General features: G+C 39.8%; 2 protein-coding genes across 2 annotated transcripts; both read left to right on the top strand.

The window, feature by feature from the left end:
* The first annotated feature begins 6,354 nt into the window (after positions 1-6,354).
* On the top strand, positions 6,355-13,107 carry LOC135247531 (zinc-binding protein A33-like). The gene is made up of 6 exons (XM_064321075.1): positions 6,355-6,869; positions 7,958-8,053; positions 8,143-8,373; positions 10,961-10,983; positions 11,070-11,188; positions 11,486-13,107. Exons 1-6 carry the CDS (start codon positions 6,468-6,470, stop codon positions 12,058-12,060), a joined length of 1,446 nt encoding a protein of 481 aa, XP_064177145.1. The 5' UTR covers positions 6,355-6,467; the 3' UTR covers positions 12,061-13,107.
* A 2,476-nt stretch (positions 13,108-15,583) lies between these two features.
* Positions 15,584-21,666, top strand: LOC135247529 (GTP cyclohydrolase 1-like). Its single transcript, XM_064321071.1, has 6 exons — positions 15,584-16,081; positions 17,347-17,456; positions 17,849-17,904; positions 20,027-20,058; positions 20,364-20,448; positions 20,971-21,666. Exons 1-6 carry the CDS (start codon positions 15,781-15,783, stop codon positions 21,098-21,100), a joined length of 714 nt encoding a protein of 237 aa, XP_064177141.1. The 5' UTR covers positions 15,584-15,780; the 3' UTR covers positions 21,101-21,666.
* The last annotated feature ends 1,894 nt before the right edge of the window (positions 21,667-23,560 follow it).

Here is a 23,560-nt window from a genome sequence, read left to right as displayed (position 1 = left end):
TATACATCTCTGAAAATAGGGATGTGTAATGAGGGGTATGTAAACTCATTTACAATGCTACTGCATACTGACCTTTATTTATCAATTGTATGAATTCTAAGATTTGTGGGAATGGGATGTTTTGCAGGCAGATTGATTGATTGAGTGGAATGTTCCCAGGCAGGGGTAATTGTAGTCCTATCAGGGGAGGTGAATCATGGTTCTAAACTCAGGTGTGCTGACTAATGGGCATATTTTTGCGACTAGATGTGGCCAGCAGGTTGTCAACGTGGTTGTTTTTTTCTAAATTACCCAATTTTTATGCAATTGTCCAAGTAATGTGTAAAATCTCAATTTTGCCAGCATCTTTCTGATCCAGCGTAGGCCCTCTCCTGGTTAAAGCTCATGCAACCTGGAGGCCTAGATGCCTAACCGCTCCCCTCGTCATTTGCATACGAGTATACATTTCTGTGCTTTGGACATTCGATTTTACCAGCAAGTTTATATCAGCTGGCTTTGTGACAGAGACCACAACATAATGCATTTGTAAAGTTCTTTTACTTTGTTTTATTTTTGTGTCACGGACCATCTGTAATTTTTTAAATGCTAAAATATGAATTCAGTCAGGACAACTCACGCATTTAAATAAAATGTATTAATGAATATATGCATGTAATTATTTTGGTTTGGTGCTGAATGAATCTGCTTAAGGTTCTTCTGTGCATGCACCAGTGTAGGGTGGTTTACAGAAGTGTGCCCCTTATCAGACCCCCAAAGGAAAACTGACCGGAGGTCAGCAGAGTTTGATAAAAAGACAATATGGCACAGTTGCAAAACATTCTACTTGATCACCATTATGTATACCTTAGGTATTCCTATATACAGTATAATCATATTTGATGTTGTTAGAAAGCCGATGTCATGGGGAACAAGTTGGTGCCATTGATGGTGTGGTTCAATGGGCGCTGAATGGAAATCTTGGAATGGCAGGTAGGTCAGCAGCCAGCTGTACTACGAAGGTTATCCTGGTTTGAAAGGCTTATAGAGATAATGCAAGCAGGATCATTGATGTACTGTTTTGTCGTGATTGTGTCTTTCTTTGATAACTTGGAATTTTTCTTTGATCCTTAGGTATATGAGGGGAAATGGAATGGTTTGAGGAGACTCATCAACAGTCTCCTGTGCGCCATTCCTGTATAGCCATTCTACGACACTCACATCTTGCACCATTGTATATTGTTATTATTGAACACACTGTGAAATAAATTGCATTTACTTTAACCTGGCATTCCTCTTTGACCACTGCCCACCTAGCGGTTTCAAGGTCCTAACATACATGTAGAGCAAAGGATATCTGTGCCCCGTGGTCACTTCGCTATACACTAGTGCCGTCGCAAGATACAGAATTGTATCCTTGTAGGCTACACAAGCCACAGGCACATCCGCATCTACCAAGATAGATTGTGATCAGTATAGAGCAACACTACTGCTGTAAAGTAGCTTCAGCCCCTCATTTGCAGTCTCCTGTTACATATAACTGTTAGCACAGAGGAAATGTTAAAACATTATTTTGGAGTCAGATAGCTATAGATATATCATTAAATTAAGCCAGTAGCAGCAGGTAAGGCTACACACATTCCCTTGCCACTCAGATACTACCGCTGTTTGGTATATCCCCCCCCAAGTACCTAGAATCAGATCCAAGCAACAGGTGGATGCTGGGATGGGGGAGGGTGAGTGCAATTCTGCGAGGAGCAGCGATGCATGTAAAGAGCAGGAACAGGCAATGAGCACCACTGGAGAGTTCTGACCGTCGGTTCAAAAAAGACACTCCATTACTGATGTGAGCATGTGATTGGTTGAGTATGACAACATGTAGTGATTTGTGTAGGCTATGTGTTTTGTTGAGTATGAGTTGAGTACGTAGTTGCTGAGGCCAACCAATGGTCGGCTGTTGCAAGAGTTTCCTGACCAAGCTTGTTTTGCGCATTTCATGCACGACACGCATATCTGGTGATTGTCCCAGTGTTAGCAAAAAAAATTTCACTCCTTGGAGAGAAAGATTATAAGGAAAAACTGTACATTAATGAGACAAATCAACAAATGACATCAACAGTTACAATAACAGCATACAGTTTTATGTATTTTCTAATGGAGTTCAATCCAGAACGATGGTTCTTAACTGTCCAGGCCTGTAGAGTGTTTGTCTAGCTTTAAAACTCGTCAGTCTGCAGTGCATTTGTTTGATGGGTGGTTTTGGTTTCAGATTACAGAATCCGAGTTGGTTCTGATTGGCTTTGCTGCATCTGTTGTCCCCGTGGTAGATGGATCAGCAGTCCAGCAGGGCTGACGCACAACACCCTCCCACCTGCAATCTGGTGGTTTCCATGAGAGACAGCAGGTGTAGATGGGTGCGTGTGTGTGCATACTGGGTGGGGGGGGGGGCTCCGGGCAAACATTGACTTCACCAATTGGCTCTTGGTTCTGGCCTAAAAAGTATGTTGGGTGGTTGTGTTAGGTCCAGTGTTCCAAAACAATCTGAGCCTTTTTTTTTCTTTTTCTTTTTTTTTCTTTTTGTTTGTTTCATCTTGTATTAGTGTTAGTTACATTAAAATGTCAGACAGAGTGCTTGACCGATCTGCAGAGGTCACATAATGAGAATAAGCCAGCTGGCCTCCTGATTGCAAGTCCAATCTAGACAAACAGGGCCAGATTCCTCTCTGTAATTAATCCATTTTCTTGATTTTATATGAGAATGACAAACCTAGGCCCCATTTATTGTGATTTTTCCCCATGCATAAACATTTATGCAATTGATTATTTCCAAATTGTCAAATCAATACTTCTTTTCTTTAATACCATGGTATTCTGCCATTTAGTGGAGAGTAGAGGTTAAATGATCATTTGACTTGTACACTGACAGATTTGACAGATAAGGTCTTATTTCTGGTGAAAATGTCAAACTTGCATTGGCTTAAAACGAGGAGATTAAAGTACCTGTAAAAGCTGTGGAAGAAATATGTGGGCCAGAGTCAATGTAAGAAAACGTGTAAGGAAGTTAGACCAGCATTTGATTGGGATTGTACCGAAAACACTGAAGTATACCTATGGAGGCTCATTTAGACTGTGTGTATCAATCAATACTGAGTCAGCAGAATCACAGACAATCAAAAGTGTATGGTTGATCTCAAGTGTTTTGGATGCATGCTCTCTCTCTCTCTCTCTCTCGCTCGCTCGCTCGCTCTCTCAAAACCAACCTCATCTGAAGATTGAAGAGAGAAGCTCAGCCAATTCATGAATCATTTTCTGTGCTGTGAGAGATTCCCAAAGCCTCCTAGTTATGTCTGAAGACTGAAAAAAAGGAAGGTTTGAAAAGATCCTCAGTCTGCCTCATTCTGATCTATAGTCAGAATAAGACTATAAAATTTCCAAAAGCGAAAAGGATAAAAAAGTCACTGTAGTTATGATACAGCAGTGGTATTTTTCTTAATTTGTGGTTACCGTGGCGCTGCTCATCACCCCAATGACGTCACCTCTCAGAAATAGACACACACATGCACACACACAAATATGACAAACCGTGACTTAATCATTCACCGCCTCCCACTTCTGTTCCAAGCACACGCTATTGCACACAGGCTGCCTAATCGTAATAAGAAGAAATCAAGGACAAAAATTTAGTTTCATAGAGAAAGGAAGAGAGAGAGTAATACATAATAAGACAGCTGTGATAGATGAGTAAAGAGAGAACAGAAGGAAAGAGCTGGGCATGGGGAGAGATAATGAGAGGGAGACTGGGGGGGGGGGGGGTGTTGGTCATGATTGGCCTTCCCAGTGCTTGAGAGGGAGGAAGGGGGAAAAAGTGTCCTCATCATCACTGATATCTTATGCAGTGAATCACAAATTAGCAAGAAGTAGTCTCTTTCGTAAATACTGTAGCGACAGACACGGATACAGCTGTAATCCCCTGGGGCCTCATTTATAGAATGGACTTACGATCTTAAGTATGACTTGCGCAGAAAACCACGTATAAGTAGTTATTTATAAAACTTACTTTGACGTGGAAATGATCTTATCTCTACGCAAAGTCTAGACTTGACGTAAGTGATTTTCCTGCTGGTTATGTAGGGGTATTGCAGTTTGGGATGCATATGCATCCAAGCCTGTGGTGAACTTTGCATTAGCTTTATGAACAATTTGATAGGAATTATCAACTAAAGGTGCGAGGAATTAATTGCCAGACGCAAGGTGTTTTGAATTAAAAACAGGATGCGATGTCTTATAAATAGTGTGTCAAATTATAAAAAAGTAACCATGGCTTCTTGCATCATTGGAAGACACTGAAAACCAAGGTTTTTTTAAAGAGAGAGAGTTTTCAGAGACCAAAATGACTTTTTAGTGCATGATGATCTTCCAAAAAGTTTTCTTTTCTCTTTTGGTCCATGGTTATTCCTGACTAAACCCTAATTTGTGCTAGCATTATATAAGGGGAAATTGCTGATTGTAAGGCACGTTCAGGTGCCGTCAATTTTAAGTTAATTTGAGATTTATAGGTCACGTGCGTAAGTTACAATGGGCTACTTAGAACCTGCGTAAGCAAGGTTTTTTATGCTCAGTATCTTTTATGAATCAAACATAAGCACGCCGTCAAAAATGATCTTAAGACTAAGTTCAAGTATAAATCTAAGAACATTTTTATAAATGAGGCCCCTGGAGTGAAATGTCTAATCAGTGAAAGTTCAGTGAATATGTGCAGAATTTCCAGCAGAATGACTCCCTGAAATGCATGAAAGTTATTCCTTTATTGTGCCTCAGTCCTGGCCTCGACTGGTTCATTTAAGTACTGCAAGCTCTCAGAAATGAAAATCAGTTGAGAACAGTGTCTTTGCACGTGGTGTACATGTGAAATGCATCATTCTAGCCCAGCTGATACCCTCCGTTTCAACTGTTATTTGAAAAATGGCATTTTCTGTGCTTGCAAACAAATTCAGTCTGCTTATTGTATTTGCAGAACAGATGTTGTCTCTGTGAAAACAAGAAAAATATTGATTATTATCGCTATTATATTAAAGAGTGTCTTTCAGGCAGATTGTTTGTGGTGTCTTCATGTTTCATGGATTGAGATGCCTTTTGCCTTTTTGGCACCAACACATTTCAAAAAGGACCTGGTTGCAGAATATTTGAAAGTGTCACACTTTCAAAATTCTAGATCGCTTGATTGATCTCTGCATCCTGCAACATCCTGAAATATATGTGTACAGAGAGGGCTGAATTTTTTTCTGGTCTCAAGCCATGTTCTACTTTTAATGATCTAATAAAAACTAATAATATATTTTATTTGACATTCTTCACAAGGTATGAGCTTGTAGATATGCATTCAGCAGTAGATTTGTATCCTTGGTGAAAATTTTTTACTGTGGTCCGATATTGATTAGAACCAGCTGGGGTACTGCTGGGGATTTTGTTCATGAAATGATCACATATTTGGCCCCACCACCATGGGCCACCTTATCCCTGCACAATTACTGCACGATTTCTTTGAGGGCATCTGTCAGGGTCCTTGGAACATATTAACTATCTCCACCCCCCTGGTACAACATGCCTGGGAACCAGGGTTGGTGTATAAGGGTGTTTAGAAAATTACGTGAATAGAGTAGCCCAGGGAAGAAGGGATTCAGTGTCTCATTGGTCACTAGCAAATCCTGCTGGTCAGTCAGGTCTCTGCAGTCTGTTTAACTGACGCTATACCTGAAATGCTTAATTCCAACTCATGTCTGCACTAGCTCAACTTGTGGACTGCACTGCATGTCCCTGAGGAGAGCACATGCTTGCACTGTCCCAAACTGATAGCAGATTCAGCAATGAGCCAGCTGGTGACCACAGTCAGGAGAAACACTAAAGCACTGACTTAAAGAAGCTATTTTAAACACAGTTAACTCACCCAGTCTCTTGGGTGTTAACTGGTTGATGTTTCTAAAGGTGACCCTGTGGCTCTCTAAGTCCAGGGTTGGTGAATCCTTGTTTGGAAACTATAAGGTACTCCTATTCAGAGTTACTTAAATGCAGAACATTCAGCCCTTTATTCAATATATGACTGTCTCTTTTCAGATATGGATTTAGTTATGAGTTAATCAACGTTAATCAAATGTGGTGCAATAGAAAAAAACTGCTGAGCTGACCCACAGAGGAAATTAATTCATAGTTTGCAATCTTTTTTTGCTTTACTGCGATGTCATGTGATTAGCACAACCTTGTTAATGTGGAAAGTTAGCTGTGTAGCTAGCCAACTGAAAGCCGGGAGTTAGGATACTGAGTCATGAGCACAATTACTGACTGGTTCAGAAAACCATTTCTATTTCTGTCAAGGAATGCCCCTGCAACATGAGCAAGGCTACAGCTCTGTTTCGGAGCTAAACTAAAAGAGAAACTTTGGGCGGTATCGCAGAGTTGTGTCTGATAAAGTCAGGAGGGACAACTGGGTCTGTAAAATGACAACTAAAGCCTCTTCTATAGAACTTTGCTGTTCTGTGTGCTTTGGAATATTCACCGACCCGGTCTTGATGCCATGCAGCCACAGCTTCTGTACAGTCTGTCTCCAGCAGGGCTGTGAAGAGAAGAGCCCTTGGGAGTGTCCAGTATGCAAGAGAGCGACTTCCATGGACAAACAACCTCAGAACCTGGATTTAAAGAACATTGTGGAGTCTTATGTTAAGCAGAAGCCTGAGGGTGAAGCTGAAGAGAAGAATGACGCATGCTGCAGTTTTCATGGAGAGAAACTCTTGTTCTTCTGTGTGGAGGACGAGGAGCCTCTCTGTGTCGTGTGTCAGACTTCAAAAAACCACATGAAACACCAGCTCTGTCCAGTGGAAAAGGCTACATTAGATCTGAAGGTATTCTCTTACAGTTATCAGTTACTTTGATATATTCTTTCTTGATACTTTAACTGAAAGAAACTATTAATACATGATGATACTGTGTGAATAATGAAGCTTCACTGACCTTTACTTACATTGCAGCTGGCCTATTGAACTACATTTCCCAGGAGGCAAGATTGGCATGATCTGTTTCTAATTGGGTCGTAACTTGGCACCAATAGGAACACCACAGTGCACATTGTAATGCAGGGAGATTAATATAGCAAGTGGATTGACTTTCTAAAAAATCAAAATACTATAATGAAATAATTGCAACACAAATAGATTTGAAATGCAGAACGGAACCTTTTAATAATACACAACAAAATATTTTATGCCAGTAGAACTCACAGATTTTACAGGTGTTACCATAATTTCAAAGAATTAAAAAATATATATTTTTGAAGACATAACTCTACTTTTAAAAAGACAGTTTATGTTACCACAGGTCACGTCATAATTTATTAGTGATTATTTCGAAATAATTTATATGAGAATTTGTGTCTACCTGCATGAATTCTTCACACACATTCCTGTTCCCAAACAGACAACATTTCTTGTAGACACTAAACATGTCTCAGAGCGCAAGACATTGTTAGGTCATTTCATGTGGCTTACTGTTTGCATTTGTGCATGATTAGTTTATTGATGCTAGTATCAGGCCATATAATATTATAAAAAGTTACTTGTCAATGGGCACAAAATATTAACACACCTGTTGTTATATGCTGTTATATAACTGTTGTCATGTTTCTTAATCCCTAAAAAACATAATTCTGATGGTAGAATGAGACTTCACTGACCCCATAGAGGTGGACCTATTATGTACTGTCAAGCACCAATGATGACCCAATAAGAAGATTTTGCTTGTGATTGGTCGTAATAATTATGTCACTGATAACGACGTGACATGCTGGGTGAGGTACTGCCAGATGACCAATGAGGGTGTAGATAAAAGGCAGATTGGCACACACAGCCTAAGTTCTTTGAACTTCAAGTGCAGTCATGCCAAAAAAGGGTCAAATACAGTGTATCACAACATTAACCAGTTCTTCTTATTCCAGGAGACGCTCAAGGCTGCGCTGTATCCTTTGAAAGAAAAGGTTGAGAGGTTCATTGATGCTAAACAAGAATGTGAGAAGACAGCAGCACATATACGGGTGAGTAGAGCAGTAAGAGACCCTTTGTAATTTCACAACACAAACATGAAGAAATACTCTTCTTTTAATAACGTGCTGCTGAATTGCAGAATCAGGCCCAGTACACAGAAGAGCAGGTAAAGACACAGTTTGAGAAGCTCCGCCAGTTTCTGCAAGATGAAGAGCAGGCCAGAATAGCTGCGCTGAGGGAGGAAGAGCAGCAGAAGAGTCAGATGATGAAGGAGCATATTGAAAGCATCACAAGACAAATCTCCATCCTCAAAGACAAAATCGCAACCATAGAGAATACAGTGGATAGCAAAGACATCCATTTCTTGAAGGTGGGAGCCTGATTTGTTTGCAATGTTGAGTTTTGTGCATTGAATTGATTCATGCTGACATGCCTGTAAATGTGACAGAGGATCACACATGCTACGTCACTCTATAATTATTTAAATGTCTGGTGTAATTGTATTTTTTTTTTTTTCAATATTATCAACATATCCTATGAAAAAATTGAAACCTGCATTGAATTTATCCTACTAGCAAGTATTATCCATCTAACACAAGATATCAATGTCAAGTGATATAGTGTTCGTTTGGTCAGCACTCATCATTACATTACACAGTGGTGTCAAACTCGTTGCCATGGAGGGCCGTGTGTATGCAGGTTTTCATTCCAGCCTCAGATCTTGATTATATAATTAGTTAAATTATTTGCTGAATTAGGGATGCAGGTTTGTGCACAATGGTGACCCGACGTCTATGGTGACCCGCATTGTCTAAATAAAAATTTTCTTATATTCTGTGCTTCAATGCAGTTAAACGCATATGGCTGAATGAGTAATTGGACTCAATTAAGGCAGCATTAATTGGTTGGATGAAAACCTGCATACACACGGCCCTCCATGGCAACAAGTTTGACACCACTGCATTACAATAAACTTTGTGCTTTTTACTGAAACAACTTTACGAAGTTTTTATATATGTGGCAAGTAGGCACCAAAGTACTGAAAATAGACTCCATTGAAATGAACAACTTGCTCCGTTTTGAAGTAAATTTGGCAGAAACTACACTGGCCATGTTTTTGGTGATTATAGGTTGCCTTTTCTAAAAATTAAAAAACGGTCTTTCTGAACTATATTTAATGATTTTAGTGAGATTTTGAATGAATGGCTTCCTGGTTGAGCACTATTGTCATGGTTTTGGGTGTTATCACCATTTATTTTCCATCCTGCGTCATTCTTTCAGTTTTTAAGGCTATCTATTTTTTTCTGCGCCTTTTCTTCAGTTATTACGGCCTTTTAGTTTCCTTGATTGATGTCCTTGATTGAATTATACCCTTGATTGATTGATTGTTTTCTTGATTGAATTATACGTGTGCAAATCTGTTTACAATTTGCACCTGTTGGCGTTCTATTTAAACCCCAAGCAAACCAATATGTTTTGCTTTAGTGTCAACTTGCGTTACATGAAAGCTGGTAACTTGGTCTGTTTTGGTAAGAGGTTTAGTTACTTGTTCAGTACCAGATCAGTTCCTCTTCTGCGCCCTTTTATGCAAAGAGTTACTGCGGAACTGAATTTTGAGGTTATTGGATTGTGGGCTACTAAGTTAGCACCACTATCTTTACTCATTTCTGCTACTCTCTTGTGGTTCTTTTGACAGTCCTCTGTGCGAGGGCTGTTTTCTTGAAGTTCTCACGTTCACCATTCTTTTCAGACTATGTTTTGTTTTAGCAGACTCAGTACTCCTTAAGCCTTAGTTCTTCACTCTGTACTCGGGGCATTAAAGCTTTTTCGTTGGGATAGTCTCCCATAGGAGTATTAGTTTTCTTTTCGTTTATTTTTTCCCCCTATCCTTTTGTCTCTAACGAGACTTAGTGGTTATTGCTCCCCAGGTGGTTAACTTAAAGTTCCCTGCTCAGTCACGTTTGGTCTCCCTACTTCCCCACTCCGTCACACATATGGGGTAGAAAAACAGTATGAAAAAAAAATAATAATAATGCAGGATCCTTTAATCTTTATCAAGGATTGGTTGTGCTGTCTTTCAACAGTCTAAATATCTGAACTTTTTAGAAAATAAAACTAGAAATATATTTTATTGCAGTGTCCTTAAAAATATACATTACAGCATCTGAAAGCAGCAGTATCATAAATTTATATATGCCTATATGTGTAAAGTTTAATATTGTGCTAATACTGTATATTTTACTTCCTTATGGTCATAGTATATTCCATTTCTGTGAGGGTTGTCATATTTAATTAAACTGTGTGAAACCTGTCAACAACTATTATAATATGTCAAGATGATTTGCTCAGGTATTCCTGGTCTGAACTAAGACAGCCAAGATATTGATTGACTGGCAGCTACAATCTTTAAGACAAATTGAGTCCTACAGAAAACAGACGACAAAACAATCATCAGAGTGACCATGGCAGCTCCATGGGAAAATCCTATTGGTAACACGATGACTGAACAAAAAGTGACTTCCTAACCTAGAGCACAGATGTTATCAATGTCTCAGTGCGTAGGACCTGTGATCTCTGCAGTTCTGTTTCCACAGACAGAGCCACATCACTCGCCTTTTCATCTCCCTCCACACACACACACACACACACACACCCACAGACCTGTACTTCCGCTCCAACAAGTGTTCATTTATACCAGTCAACGTTTCTGTCATACATCCAGGTATTCAAAAATGTATTGGAAAATGTTTCACAGGATTGTTCAGGCATGGAATGTAAATCTAAGTGCATTATAATTGATGTTCATGTCCTACTTAAAATTGTATAGAGTCTGAACATACATTGAGAAATATTTGTGTATTGTCTTTCTTAATAAGTAAAATTGAATAATAATGATATATTGGTCTTATTATAATCATATTGATATCTTTTAATAAAGTTGTAATTGTGTTTTTCAGACCTACAAGGACACCAAACAGAGGTATGTAATCTATAACCTGTCTTCCTCCATTTAAGCCACTTAGACAGGTGTGACACTGTTTGAGTGACTCCTGCTTATTTTTACAGAGCCCAGTGCACACTGCAGGATCCAGAGCTGCTCTCTGGGGCACTGATAGATGTGGCCAAACACCTGGGCAACCTGAAGTTCAAAGTCTGGGAGAAGATGCAGGAGATGGTGCAGTACAGTGAGTACTTGGTGTGGGGCAGGAAATACCATTATATAAAAAATAGGCACATAAAACTATAGAAACAAACTGCATATTGTAAAGGTGTGCTAGAACACCATTGAATATATAGGTTCAACACACCAATTCAAAACATAATTGAAAATCTGTGTTTTCCACTGCTTGAATTCTAATCGTTGTTGTGATGGACCAAGTGTTTCCTCATCTGAAATATGTATGCAGGAACACCACGTGTTTTATCCATTCAATAAAATGAATGACCGGCAGCTAAGCCTATCTTCATTTTCGATCATGCAGCTCCTGTGACTCTAGATCCCAACACTGCAGCCCTCTGGCTCTTTCTTTCCAATGGTTTAACCAGAGTGAGAGACACAGAGAGAAACCAGCAGATTCCAGACAACCCAGAGAGGTTTTACCCCTGTGTTGGAGTGCTAGGTTCCGAGGGGTTTACCTCAGGAAAACACAGCTGGGAAGTGGAGGTGGGGAACAAACCCTCCTGGGATGTGGGAGTGGTGAAAGAGTCCATCAGCAGGAAGGGGGCGATTAAATGCAGCCCAACAGAAGGATTTTGGGTTGTAGCTCTAAGAAAAGGAGAGGGCTACAAAGCAGCAGGAGTTACCCACCTTAATCTGGAGAGGAAACTCCAGAGCATCAGAGTGCAGCTGGACTATGACAGGGGGAAGGTGTCCTTCTTCGACCCCAGTGACATGTCACTCATCTACACTTTTGAAGACTTGTTTACTGAGAAACTCTTCCCATATTTCAATCCTGATTTATACACTGATGGCAATAATCCTGGAGCCTTGCAAATCTGCCCAGAGAGGGTGACCATTAGAGTGATGTCATCCCAGCGAATGTGTCCCAAACAGTGATGTCATCTAAGCAAAAGTGATTGTAACAGATTCTAATGTGATATGATTTCAGAGATAAAACCGCTTTTGATTTTCTTTTGCATGTAGTCATGTTGACAAAGCTGTATTCAATATAGCATTTGCAAGAAAATCATTATTTACTTATTTGTAAATACCTGTAAGTAATCAGCTCATGTGCTAAAAAAACACATCGGCCTATGTTAACAGTGTACAGTTAGGTATGGAAGATGTATTGTTGGGAGGGTTCCAAAGACATGGTTAATAGCAGGAAAGCTGTGGAAAGACAATGCATTGTAAATACGACATTCTAAAAAATAAACATTATTGGATCAAAGCAAGGGGTGAAATCATTTGATGCCTAAGATTGGACGTAGAGTTTGTGTACAATCTCCCAGCACGGCTTTATAGCTGGATTCTTCTTCAGGAATTGGGTACCATAATTAGATTAGGAAAACTCCTTGAATCAAATGGGTGTGAATACATTTTGTGCTTGGTAATTATTTGCCTTGTCTTTCAACAAGTACTTCTTGTTCCAAAATGGGGGAATGTTTAAAGCCCTGTAAACACAGTTATGCTTCATACTTTCATACCTTCTTATGCAGGAATACACAAGGGGTGTACTATTCTACATTTGTGCATTTTGTTAAACTTTATCACTTGGCAAATTGGTTAATTGTAGATAAAAATGTATTACTTTATTATTGCAAATTATATAGTTTATAGAACAGTTATGCAATTAGCACTTATATTATCTTCTGTATTCATATTATTATTTTACAAAAATAATTTTATTTTATAGCAACTAATAAGTGCAGTTCTATGTATGTATAAGTTCAATACTTGTGAAAGTTCTGTGCTGGGCTTGTAGTTTCTTCTATTGACCTTAACCATTTAATTGTTTTTTTTTTTTTTTTTTTTTTTGTTCTTGTGATAATTTGTCACCTCACTGTATGTATCTTTTGGTTTTTAAAAACTCAACAGGACATTTAATGATTGTGTAATTGATTCTTGTCTGTAATATTAGACATGTAAAAATAAATTTTAACAAATGGAAAACTTCTTAACTGCTTAAACATAAAAGTGGTATAGCTACCGAGATAAACATTAGCTGTTTGTTGGTTAGCTAGATAATTGGACTGGAACCCTCCAAAATCTGGAATATGAACTGAAGTAAAAAGAGCTGTTCCAGGTTTTACTCATAGTTATCCAGCTAATGCTCCGTTGTAAGAATATTTAAATGTTGTCACAATAGTCCAATTTAATATGTCGATTAACATGACAAATAAGATATTCCTCACACGTGAGGAGCAAATACCTGGTGCATTAACGACGATAACAACAGTAATAATAATAATAATAATAATAATAATAATAATAATAATAATAAATAATAATAATAATAACGTGGAAAAGGGGAAAAATATATTTACCTCTACATCTACTTTTTATTTATGCATTTCTTTTTATCATATGTTGTCTTTAACTATGATATGTGATGTTACTTCATCTCAATCCAATCCTAGCTCTGTTTAAGTTGGACAATCATGCAGTTTAATCTGACATTTTCTTTCTTGAATTATGTTCAAAACATTCACAGTTCTAACTCAGTTCTGCTCCTGAAACCCTAACAGAAGAAGGGTCAGATTAATCTCTTCCAAGATTAACATGTCTCTTTCATGGACTTTTCTGCAATTCAGACTGCAATTTACTGGAGTTCCTGAATTCCTTATAGAAAAACAACAATGGGTTTCATTTTGGTTTCTTTCTTCTTCTTCTTCTTTACTTGTTTACCACTATTGCAGTACAGTTTGAATTGAGGTTAAGTTCTTATATGTTAACCATATAGCCGCAAATAATTATTATCAGAAAGGTACATGGTTAACTTCTATTTGGGTATTTAGGTTTGAAGCTGTACTGTCCTGACACTGCACTATAAATAGTATTTGCATACATTAGCACTATATAAGAAATGTAACTGTTTTAGTCTGTAAAGTTTACATGGAACCTGCCATGATTCTCTCTCTTGGCCACTAGAGGTCACCCCTCCCTTGTGTTTCAGCGTCTCGTCTTTTTTATTGACGTCTTAGTTGTTGCCAACTTCTGGTTCATTTCGGTTGTCTTCTTGAATGGTGCTGTGCATTTAAGTCCCCCATTTCTCTAGTGTCCTCACTAAGTCTTTGTGTGAGCTTCCCCAGTTCTTTGCCAGCCCTCCATTTTTCTAACCTCCTGACTATTGTTCTAGGTAGAGTTCTCCAAGACCCTAATATGCCCAGCATTGCAAATGTAGTCAATAAAGCACTCGCAAATCAGTGCGCATTACCTTTTGGTGGCTGATAAGGAGCTAAATAAAATAATCTATATAAATAATTTTGTTAAATGTACAAAACATTTACTAAATGTATGAAACATTGAGCTAAATATTTAGCTATATGTATAAAACATTTACTAAATGCATGAAACATTTAGCTAAACATACCCAAATGTATTAAGCCTTTAGCAAAATATATGAATCATTTAGCCAGATATTTAAATGAATATAGCATTTAGCTAAATGTAAGAAATATTTAAGAAATGTATGATAGATTTAGCTAAAAAAATAGCTAAATATATAATCATTTAAGTAAATAGTTCATATATTTATGAATGTTTGTATATTTAGCAGTTTTTGCATTTGGTTAAATATTGAGCAAATGTTTATACATTTTGCTAAAATGTTTTATACATTTAGTTAAATATTTAGCTAAATTTTTCATATATTTAGCAAATGTTTTATACATTTTTTGTATTAAATGCCTTTTATTATCCCCCACCTGGGCCTGAGATTACACATCTGCATCCTAAGTCATCCACAATCTCTACCCCAGCACTTGGTTACCCAGTTTGTATTCCCTTCACACCTGATAAACATAGGTGTATTCTTACCAAAGTTTAGCTAGAGAAAATATCAGACTGGGAGTCCGGGTCTCTAAAACGCGATGTGATGGGATGTGAGTGGGGACCTGGGATGTCTGACACGTACTATTTGTGGAGTGGAGGAATGACTCTGATACCTTACAATGGTAAAGAAAACAAAAACACACACAAGTGTTCATGACAAGAACAGCATAATAAACGCTATTTATGATAATAAGAACAATGGCATTGAAACCGTGTTGATGCATAGCTGGACCCATTTCATCCAAATGTTGAAGCATCAACAGTGGTTCTCACTCATTCCTTTTCATGCCACAGTAAATTGGCACTCTCTCACGAAGTGTAGGCTACACTTCAATGTACAATTTAATCAGCTATGACCCTAAAAAGGCAGGTGTCTCTGCAATAGAATGGCTAATAACAACATACATTAACACATTGTATCTCATAATTATTCCAAAATTAGGCCACCATGATATTGATTAGCCTTACATTAGGTGGTGACATTAGTTGTAGGCAATTTCACTTGTTTTAGCTCGCACCCAACATGAGTGAATTGCTCTGATTCGCCACAGTGAACACTGTACAGCACTTCATGTAGAGGCCAGGAAGTCGGAGAAAGCGCAGCTGGAGTGTTTCCCGACAGATGTCTGGCGAGGGTGCGCAGTTTCAATCAGAGAAGGTATAGACAGCCGATGAATAGCCTACAGGTTATTTTTGAGAGAACATACCATTACGTGGATATTTGTTACGCAAACAACCTTCATATATTTTTTAAACCTTAGTCATACATTTTTTAAAAATAAAATGGAGTATCACAACAGAACAGAAATGAACGAAATGTGCAATGGTAAAACTGTCACAGAGATTCACAACGCCTTCGGAGATTTCTCAATCAAGGCCAAAAAACACGCATTCCAGGACAATCAAGAGGGGTCTCGCAAGGAAGACGAAGACGCATATAGGCTGCCAGCGCTGGAGGCTGCCTACACCACCATTCTCCAGGAGCTGGGAGAAGACACCGACCGCCAGGGTCTTCTCCAGACCCCGCACCGCGCAGCGAAAGCCATGCAGTTTCTCACCAAAGGCTACCACGAGAACATCTATGGTGAGCAGGACATAAGCTCTGTAGCCTACTAACTGCAACTTCAAACGGATTCAGGTTTGTGACCGAATACCAAAAAGACAAAGGAGCATGCACACAAACCTTTTTTTGGTGTAAACAATTTAAAAATTCTTTATTATAGCCTAGGCCATTCGAATTTCCCCACGAGATATCAGTTAAAATCAGCTATTACACTGTAAGTCAAATTCAGCGCGAAAATCACGTGAGTAAGACTAGCACCCAGTCTGGCGTTTTCAAAACGGTTGTTAGTATTGCGGCTAACTGAGCTTTAGTTTATGTTATTGGAGCATAAGTCACTCGATGACGCACGTGAGGCAAGGACAAGGTCATAACCATACCAAGCAAAGATATAATGGGCGCTGAAATGCGTGATGGTAGACAGGAAAGTAGGCTGCACGGCCAAGACTATCCTCAAAGTGAATTTTAAGAGTAGTGATAGTGATATTAATTGGACAGAATCAATTATTCTAGTCACATTGCAGTTAAAATGTTAGTTATTTCAGTGATTGGGATCCAGGTTCTTTCCCTGTATCAAAAGTATTCCTAAATCCTCACTAAGCTTATACTGTTAAGTCTGTTATACTGTGTGTATGTGTATGCACTCCTGTACTAGTATGTAATAAAGGAGAAACGTGCTGTTTTTCTCTGGCGATAATCCCAAAGGGTGTCTATACTAGGCGATATCAAGATACGAAACTCAAGATCCTTTACACTAGAAATGATGTCCTGGCCAAAGAACGTTCAATCCGCTGAATGACTTAATTGTTAAACAAAAATTATATAATGTTGGAAAACAGAAAGAAAAACAACGCTTGAAAGGAATTCAGTGTTTGTGCTCTCCCTGATTCATGGGCTCTTGTGATCCCTTTCTCTGATGCACAGCTGGTGCTGGCTTGCTTGCAGGGGCATAGGTCATTGGGCGTAAATCATTGCTTTTGGCTTTTTTAAATTAGTGTTCAGATGTGGGCTGTAATGCGTACACTATGCGTCTCAACCTCACAGCATCTGTTCTTATTCAGTTCTTACTATGTCCTTATGCTTTCCACTCCTACACTCTTACTTGCTCTGTTCAAGCTTTTACTTTACGGCAAATCGTACACAGTCCTTACTGAGTGAGTAATAGTCCTTACTAACCGTGTAGAAAATAAAGTAAGCCCCTGATATTTTATTACTGTTACATCGAGGAAAAAATAACACATGATCAGTGTAAAAGGAAAGGTAATATCTTGTTGAATCTGTCTCCTCAGACATCCTGAATGATGCCATATTTGACGAACACCATAATGAGATGGTTATCGTGAAGGACATTGACATGTTCTCCCTGTGTGAGCATCACCTGGTGCCCTTCTTTGGAAAGGTAAGTACTGACTCATCTCAGCAAACAGAGTTCATCTACAGTAATTCAGCTATGACAGTAGTGATTTGTCGGGTTGCATTTTCATACTAGAATCGCACAGCTAATAACCTCATACATTTTGGGGTGGGGCAGTGGGCAGTTTGGAGGATTACATTGACAATAATTAATCCAACAGCTTTATTCTACCATAGCAAAATTCGGCTGTTGGCTTGGAAAAGCCATGAAGAGTTCAAGGCATGCTAAAGGATAAATGTATGCATCAGCAATTGTATCTATTTGGATATGTCTGGAAGGTAGGGTTGCTGATTGGGAAAATTTGAGTGATCGCCAACTGCTTCTTAAGCCTATCACCCCTCTCTGACTTGTTGCTTCCTCTGTGATTTTGTATCCAGGTTCACATTGGGTACCTGCCGAATCAAAAAGTGGTGGGTCTGAGCAAACTAGCAAGGTGAGTGTGCGCTCACATGCACCCACACACATGCACACACACATGCATATGCGTGCACACATACATACAAACAAGGTCTGCATCCGTCCGCACATGCATACATACATGTGTGCACTCAATTATTGTTTTACAATTGCAATGTCTTAGCAGACGCTCTTATCCAGTGACGTACAAAAGCGGAGAACATCAATGTTAATCTCAGGAATACAAAAATGCGGTATCACCAAGAAGGCACCAAGGCCCGTTTATTATCAGTGCGAGTGTAATGTGCAATAAGTGCAAGTGTACCTCTATAAATATTACCTATCTTTACACAATTATGCCTTTAACATTATCCCAAAAGGAAATCCAAAGAAAGGATCTGTAAAAGTGGTCAGTTCAGCAATGGTGCAGTCTGAAGTGCTGAGTCTTCAGTCTGTGGCAGAGCTGTCCTTTTAGCTAGTCTAGCACCAATGTTTTTGAATGTGATGGGAGCTGATCAATGTAGCCAGTGGCAGGAGATGAGAAGAGGAGTGAGCCTGGGGAAGTTGTAGATCAAGTGAGCAGCAGCTTCCTGAATGAGCTGATGAGGTCTGATGGCAGAGGCAGGGAGACCAGCTAGGAGGGAGTTGCAGAAGTCCTGAAGGGAACAAAAGTGGGTTTCTCAAGCAGGGAGTGCCACAAGCTTGTTTGAAGACTGTGGGGACACATCCAGCGGACAGAGATGAGGTTCACCAGAGAGGCGCTGATTGGGAGGATGTCAGGAGAGATAGATGGGAGGAGGGGCATAGGGATGGAATCTAAGGAGCAGCTAGATTGACAGTGGAATAGAAGGAGTCAGCGTTTGTATGGGGAGAGAGGGCAGAGAGAGAGGGTTGGGGTATTGAGTGGGGAAAGGGGGATGGTTGTCCGGGGAGGGGATTAAATGCATTTGAGGACGACATCTTGAAAGAATTGCAGGTGTCAGCAAATGTCCTGTCAGAGAAGGTGGTAAAGTTAAGGCATCTTGCTGTGGTGCATGGACGAGCCTCCTTGAATCCAGACCATGCCAGTGCCAACTGCGGCTGGTAGTGCAACTGGTGATTTTAATTGCTCTTCAGTGACCCAGGCTGGTTGATCGGGAGCCTGTGAACTGCTTGTCAAAGCCGCATATGAAAAATTCAAATTCGTTATGTTGGGTGCCAAATTTTTTTTTTTTTTTAATAAAATAAAGGTGGCAAGTTGTCTGCGGGGAGGTTTGAGGGGGGTGGGGGAGGAGAAGGTTGGGGAGCAAGGAAAAAGTGGAGAAATGTTTAGGTGGGTTACAGCACACATACTTGTCACTACGCTACACACATTCACACACACAGAGACATGTGCATGTTGGGTCCTGAGTGTGAGAATGAAAGAGGGTGAATAGACGTGTTAGCTATGACCGGCTGCGTTCTTCTGTTATCTCAGGCCATTTCCCAGGCAGCTTAGGGCTAAACCCTGCAGCGCCGCCTGTTATCACACATTTCTCAGGGCTTTTGGAAATCCCTTGTCATGTGCCCCCGCACTTCTCTATTTAACACTGGCACGGTGTCGCAGTGTTACCTCTGCCACATTGCTGAGAGTTCCTTATCTGTGGAGGAGGGCTATTGATATTGCTGACTCCATGAGAAATAGCACTCAACACAGCCCTACAGCAGCCCTCACTGCTCCCCAGTCACCCCTTCTCCAGCTTCCCTCCTTCAACAATGTCTGCCTCCTCATGCCTCCTCATACGTCTGTCCTTCAGGATCTGTCTTCTATCATCCCTCCTTCAACAGTGCCTGCCACTCATCCCTCCTTATATGTCTGTCCTTCAGGATCTTACTGTCTATCCTTTTCAGTTATCAACTTTCCAAGTCCTTCTTAATGTCCTGCACGTGAGCTTTGTCAAAAGGATTTGCAGCAGTCTAACAGCAGATGTTGACATTGAAATTAATCATCCATAGGTAGATCTGGGATAGCCTATGCCAATTTTTTATAACAAGATAGAAATCTGCAAATTCTACAGAGGTTTAATTTTATATTGGTGCTTTAATTGCCTTTCCTTACCGTAAAAAGGGGCCAGGTTTTCTCACATCTCATTGCTTCCTCCCACTATAAATCTCATATTTACTTCTCATTTTTATTTCAGAATTGTTGAGATATACAGCCGGCGACTTCAAGGTAACCTCTGCCCCCACTACATGTGCTGACTCATGCGTGTTTTCACATGTGTTTTCTTGCAGCAGTGTTACAGGGTTACAGCCAAGTGTCCCTTTCTTGCATTTGAACCTGCAGCCCCTGGGTCTGCTGTATGTTTGCCTAGCAACAGGTAGCCTGTTTATCAGACATTAAAATCATTGTTGCTGAATGGTGAGAGAGCTCTTTGCAGTGACGCTGTTGTTGCCACTGTCTTGTTGCTTGGCGTGTTTTTACCCCTCCTGCCCACTATTGTCCTGTAACTTCCCCTCCACTGTGTCCCCCTGCAGTCCAGGAGCGACTGACCAAGCAGATCGCTACGGCCATCTCAGACGCACTGCAGCCGGCTGGGGTGGCTGTTATCATAGAGGCAGTGTATGTGAAGCCCCCCCTGTGTGTGTGTGTGTGTGTGTTAGCATGTGTGCATGCATGCATGCATGCATGTGTTTGTTAGCATGTGTGCATGTATGCATGCATGTGTCTGTATGTTTGTGTGTATTTGGGTGTGTGTGTGTGTGTATGTGTGGACACATTTTAATTCTCACGTATAGGCTTAGATCTCATGCTGCATGGTTGCCTAATTCCAATGCGTGAGATTTGTTTAGTACAATAGGATGGGATGTCATGTGGAGGATGGGGACTGTTGGGGGGGGTGGGGGGTTGGAGTGTTTTGTGTCCTTTAAACTATACTTTCCCATGAACCTGACCAGGCATTGGATTGTGAGAGAATCAGTGTCCATATTGAGATGGACTGGACTGTGCATGGTCACAAACTGCATTTAGCATTTGTGTGATTCAGACATTAGCGTATTATCATGAACCTTGCTCTGTATTTTTGTGTTACTTACTGCGCATGTGCATGGTCCTGAAATGCACTCTGTCTTTTTCATGTTGCAGACACATGTGCATGGTCATGCGTGGTGTACAGAAGATGAACAGCCGCACAGTCACCAGCACCATGCTGGGAGTGTTCCGAGAAGATCCCAAAACTCGTGAGGAGTTTCTGGCCCTGGCCAAGGACCGCTGAACCAATCTCAGCTTCTCCTGAATACTGCCCTCTACTGGCAAATCCAGACAATGCAAGCCAAACTCACACACTCCCACGGTTAGTTCTCTTTCCATGCACAAGCAACGGGGCTTTTCTTCTACGTGGCTTTTAAATAGACCTCCTCCTTTGCCACTAATGCATGCTTTAGGGCATTGGAGATACAACTTGAAAAACAGGCCTGCTATATCAGTACTGTATGTGCATTACTTTGGGACAGTGCCTAAAAATAGTCTGTGAGACTTTTATAATCTCCTGCAAAGAGGCTTATGATTACTTTCATTGTTTGATTCCAAATCAATGTCCATACAAACTGACCACAGCCCTTTACTTCCTGATATTGTCTATACATACAGACCACACAGGCCTTAGTATACTTCCTGAAAATATCCCTTCATACAGACCACAGGTTTTTTTCTGACAGGTGAAATGGTCTGTCTGAACTACAGTTGGGCCTGCTTGAATAGAGCGTTGTGTGTGATGATTTTAAAGTGTGTCTTCAGATGTTTCCTGTAAAATTTCACAAAATAAATGAGACAATAAATGACTATTATAATTAATGTTAAGTTACACGCTTTGGTGGTCAGAAATTTGTGTCTTTTAGCTTATATTCATACAGCCAGTAATATTAGAAAAGAACAATATAGAATACAAGAAGTTAATATTTGATAATGGGAACATGCCATTCAGCCCATTTTGGCTCACCATTTTCCTGCTGTCTAAGCTGTTTAAGTGTGGTTAATGCTATAAAGACCGGCTCCCCAATGGTACTCAGGACTAAAATGACTGGCTTCTGGTGTGAAGAACATTTGCGACCAAACCAGGTGCTTTAGGAGCTACTGCTAAACTAGCCACATAATAAAACCAAAAACACAGCATATGGCTATAAAGCTTGAGCAGATCATGGATTGTAACTATAAAGCACCCTAAAACACGGAATGTCAAGTTGCAACAGAGCAGAACACAGAATGTGTGTATACATAAAAAAACTGAATCAGGCACAGAGTGGCATTTTACAACAGAACAGGGTGGCTTTGGTAATCAAAAGGTGATGACCAATGATCCACTCACGTCACATCCAAAGATCTGGAGGTGTCAGATGGTGCCCTAGCACTGACTCAGCACTTTAATGTTTGATTTTCATTATTTCACATCAGAGAACAAGCGCTGCAGAGTTCTTTTAGATCTGCACTATACGGGTAACCAGTCTGCAGATCTGTATTTCGATGTTATGCAGATTTACTTATCTGTAGACTGATGCTTCAAAGATTCAATCATCTGTAGGTCAATATGGGCTGGTTCACTGATCTACAGATCAATACTGTGCATTTTAACTGATCTCTAGGTCACTGAAGTGCAAATTCATGTCAGTGCTACACAGAGAAGCTGCATGTCCTTCCTTAACCCGCTGGGGTGGAATCAGTAAAACCATCCTGTAGGTTTGCCACCCAGAAACAAGGGGAAGTTTATGATGGTCTCTGAAAATGGGGGAAGGTAGCACTTAAGCAGGTAAAATCACAAGTGCATTTTCAACAAGAAGGCTGACTTTTGTCCTTTCATGAATGTTTGTATTGGTAACTGAGTTTGACAGAGTTGAATGGCTGTCATAATATTCACACGTGGGTTCACCCCATCATTGCTGTGCTGTACCACAGTAGCCTGGTGCAGATTAATTATCTCTGTAAACTCCGCTCTTATGGCCGGTTAACTGTTCAACAAGTAAATAGAAATGATGTACAAATAATGTGCACCATTATTAATAGGTTAACAAGAAGGAGCAAGCGGTCTGAAGCTGTACTTTGAAACATTTTGATGCATAAAGACATCCCCTTGGCAGAATATATGGAAGGCTAAGTACTGATTAGCATGAGCATAACCATGTTTTTACTTATTTTATTTCTATTTATCCTTTTTTATCCAGGTGAGTCTCACTGAGATAAAAATCTATTTTTAAGGTGCTCTAGTCAGTGTATTTTCATCCAGTCATCCTTACACACCACAAAATGGATGTTTGTCCATGTATAGGTCAATGATGGTTAAGGTTTTCAGACATCTTTCTGCAGGGTTGCTGCATTACATTTTTATCAAAATCCCCTAAGCACACAATCTTACAGAGATCAAACATTTCTGTGCAGTGTTTTCCAGCAGCGTTTCCCAGGGTTCCCTATATATCTATATAATTTTAGATTTAATACAACATAAAATATGGTAAAATCTCAATCCATAAGGCACCCCTAACTTTTTAAATGCTATCACTAGGGGGCACTCATTCACCAGAGGTGCATTTAATAGCTGAAAAATCTTTTTTTTTTTTTTTTGTTATACAAGGCTACATTAAAACCTTTCCTTTTTTTCTTTTAAGATTTTATTTTCCCTTTAAATTCAGCTTAATGTGAGTTCTGGAAGTGAATAAAAATTAATTAAATATAAAATGCTATTTGT

The sequence above is a fragment of the Anguilla rostrata genome, chromosome 2 (genome assembly GCF_018555375.3).
Source record: "Anguilla rostrata isolate EN2019 chromosome 2, ASM1855537v3, whole genome shotgun sequence".
In the NCBI taxonomy this organism is placed as follows: domain Eukaryota; kingdom Metazoa; phylum Chordata; class Actinopteri; order Anguilliformes; family Anguillidae; genus Anguilla; species Anguilla rostrata.
The sequence above is the reverse complement of the archived record's forward strand: the minus strand, read 5'-3'. Positions and strand labels throughout refer to the sequence as shown.

Bases quoted from the DNA above. Each gene is read 5' to 3' on its own strand.
- LOC135247531 (XM_064321075.1), top strand. From the start codon at position 6,468: ATGACAACTAAAGCCTCTTCTATAGAACTTTGCTGTTCTGTGTGCTTT. The intron at 6,870-7,957 runs GTATTCTCTTAC...TTCTTATTCCAG, and splicing joins AGGCTACATTAGATCTGAAG to GAGACGCTCAAGGCTGCGCT. The intron at 8,054-8,142 runs GTGAGTAGAGCA...GCTGAATTGCAG, and splicing joins AGACAGCAGCACATATACGG to AATCAGGCCCAGTACACAGA.
- LOC135247529 (XM_064321071.1), top strand. From the start codon at position 15,781: ATGGAGTATCACAACAGAACAGAAATGAACGAAATGTGCAATGGTAAA. The intron at 17,457-17,848 runs GTAAGTACTGAC...TTTTGTATCCAG, and splicing joins TGGTGCCCTTCTTTGGAAAG to GTTCACATTGGGTACCTGCC. The intron at 20,449-20,970 runs GTATGTGAAGCC...TTCATGTTGCAG, and splicing joins GCTGTTATCATAGAGGCAGT to ACACATGTGCATGGTCATGC.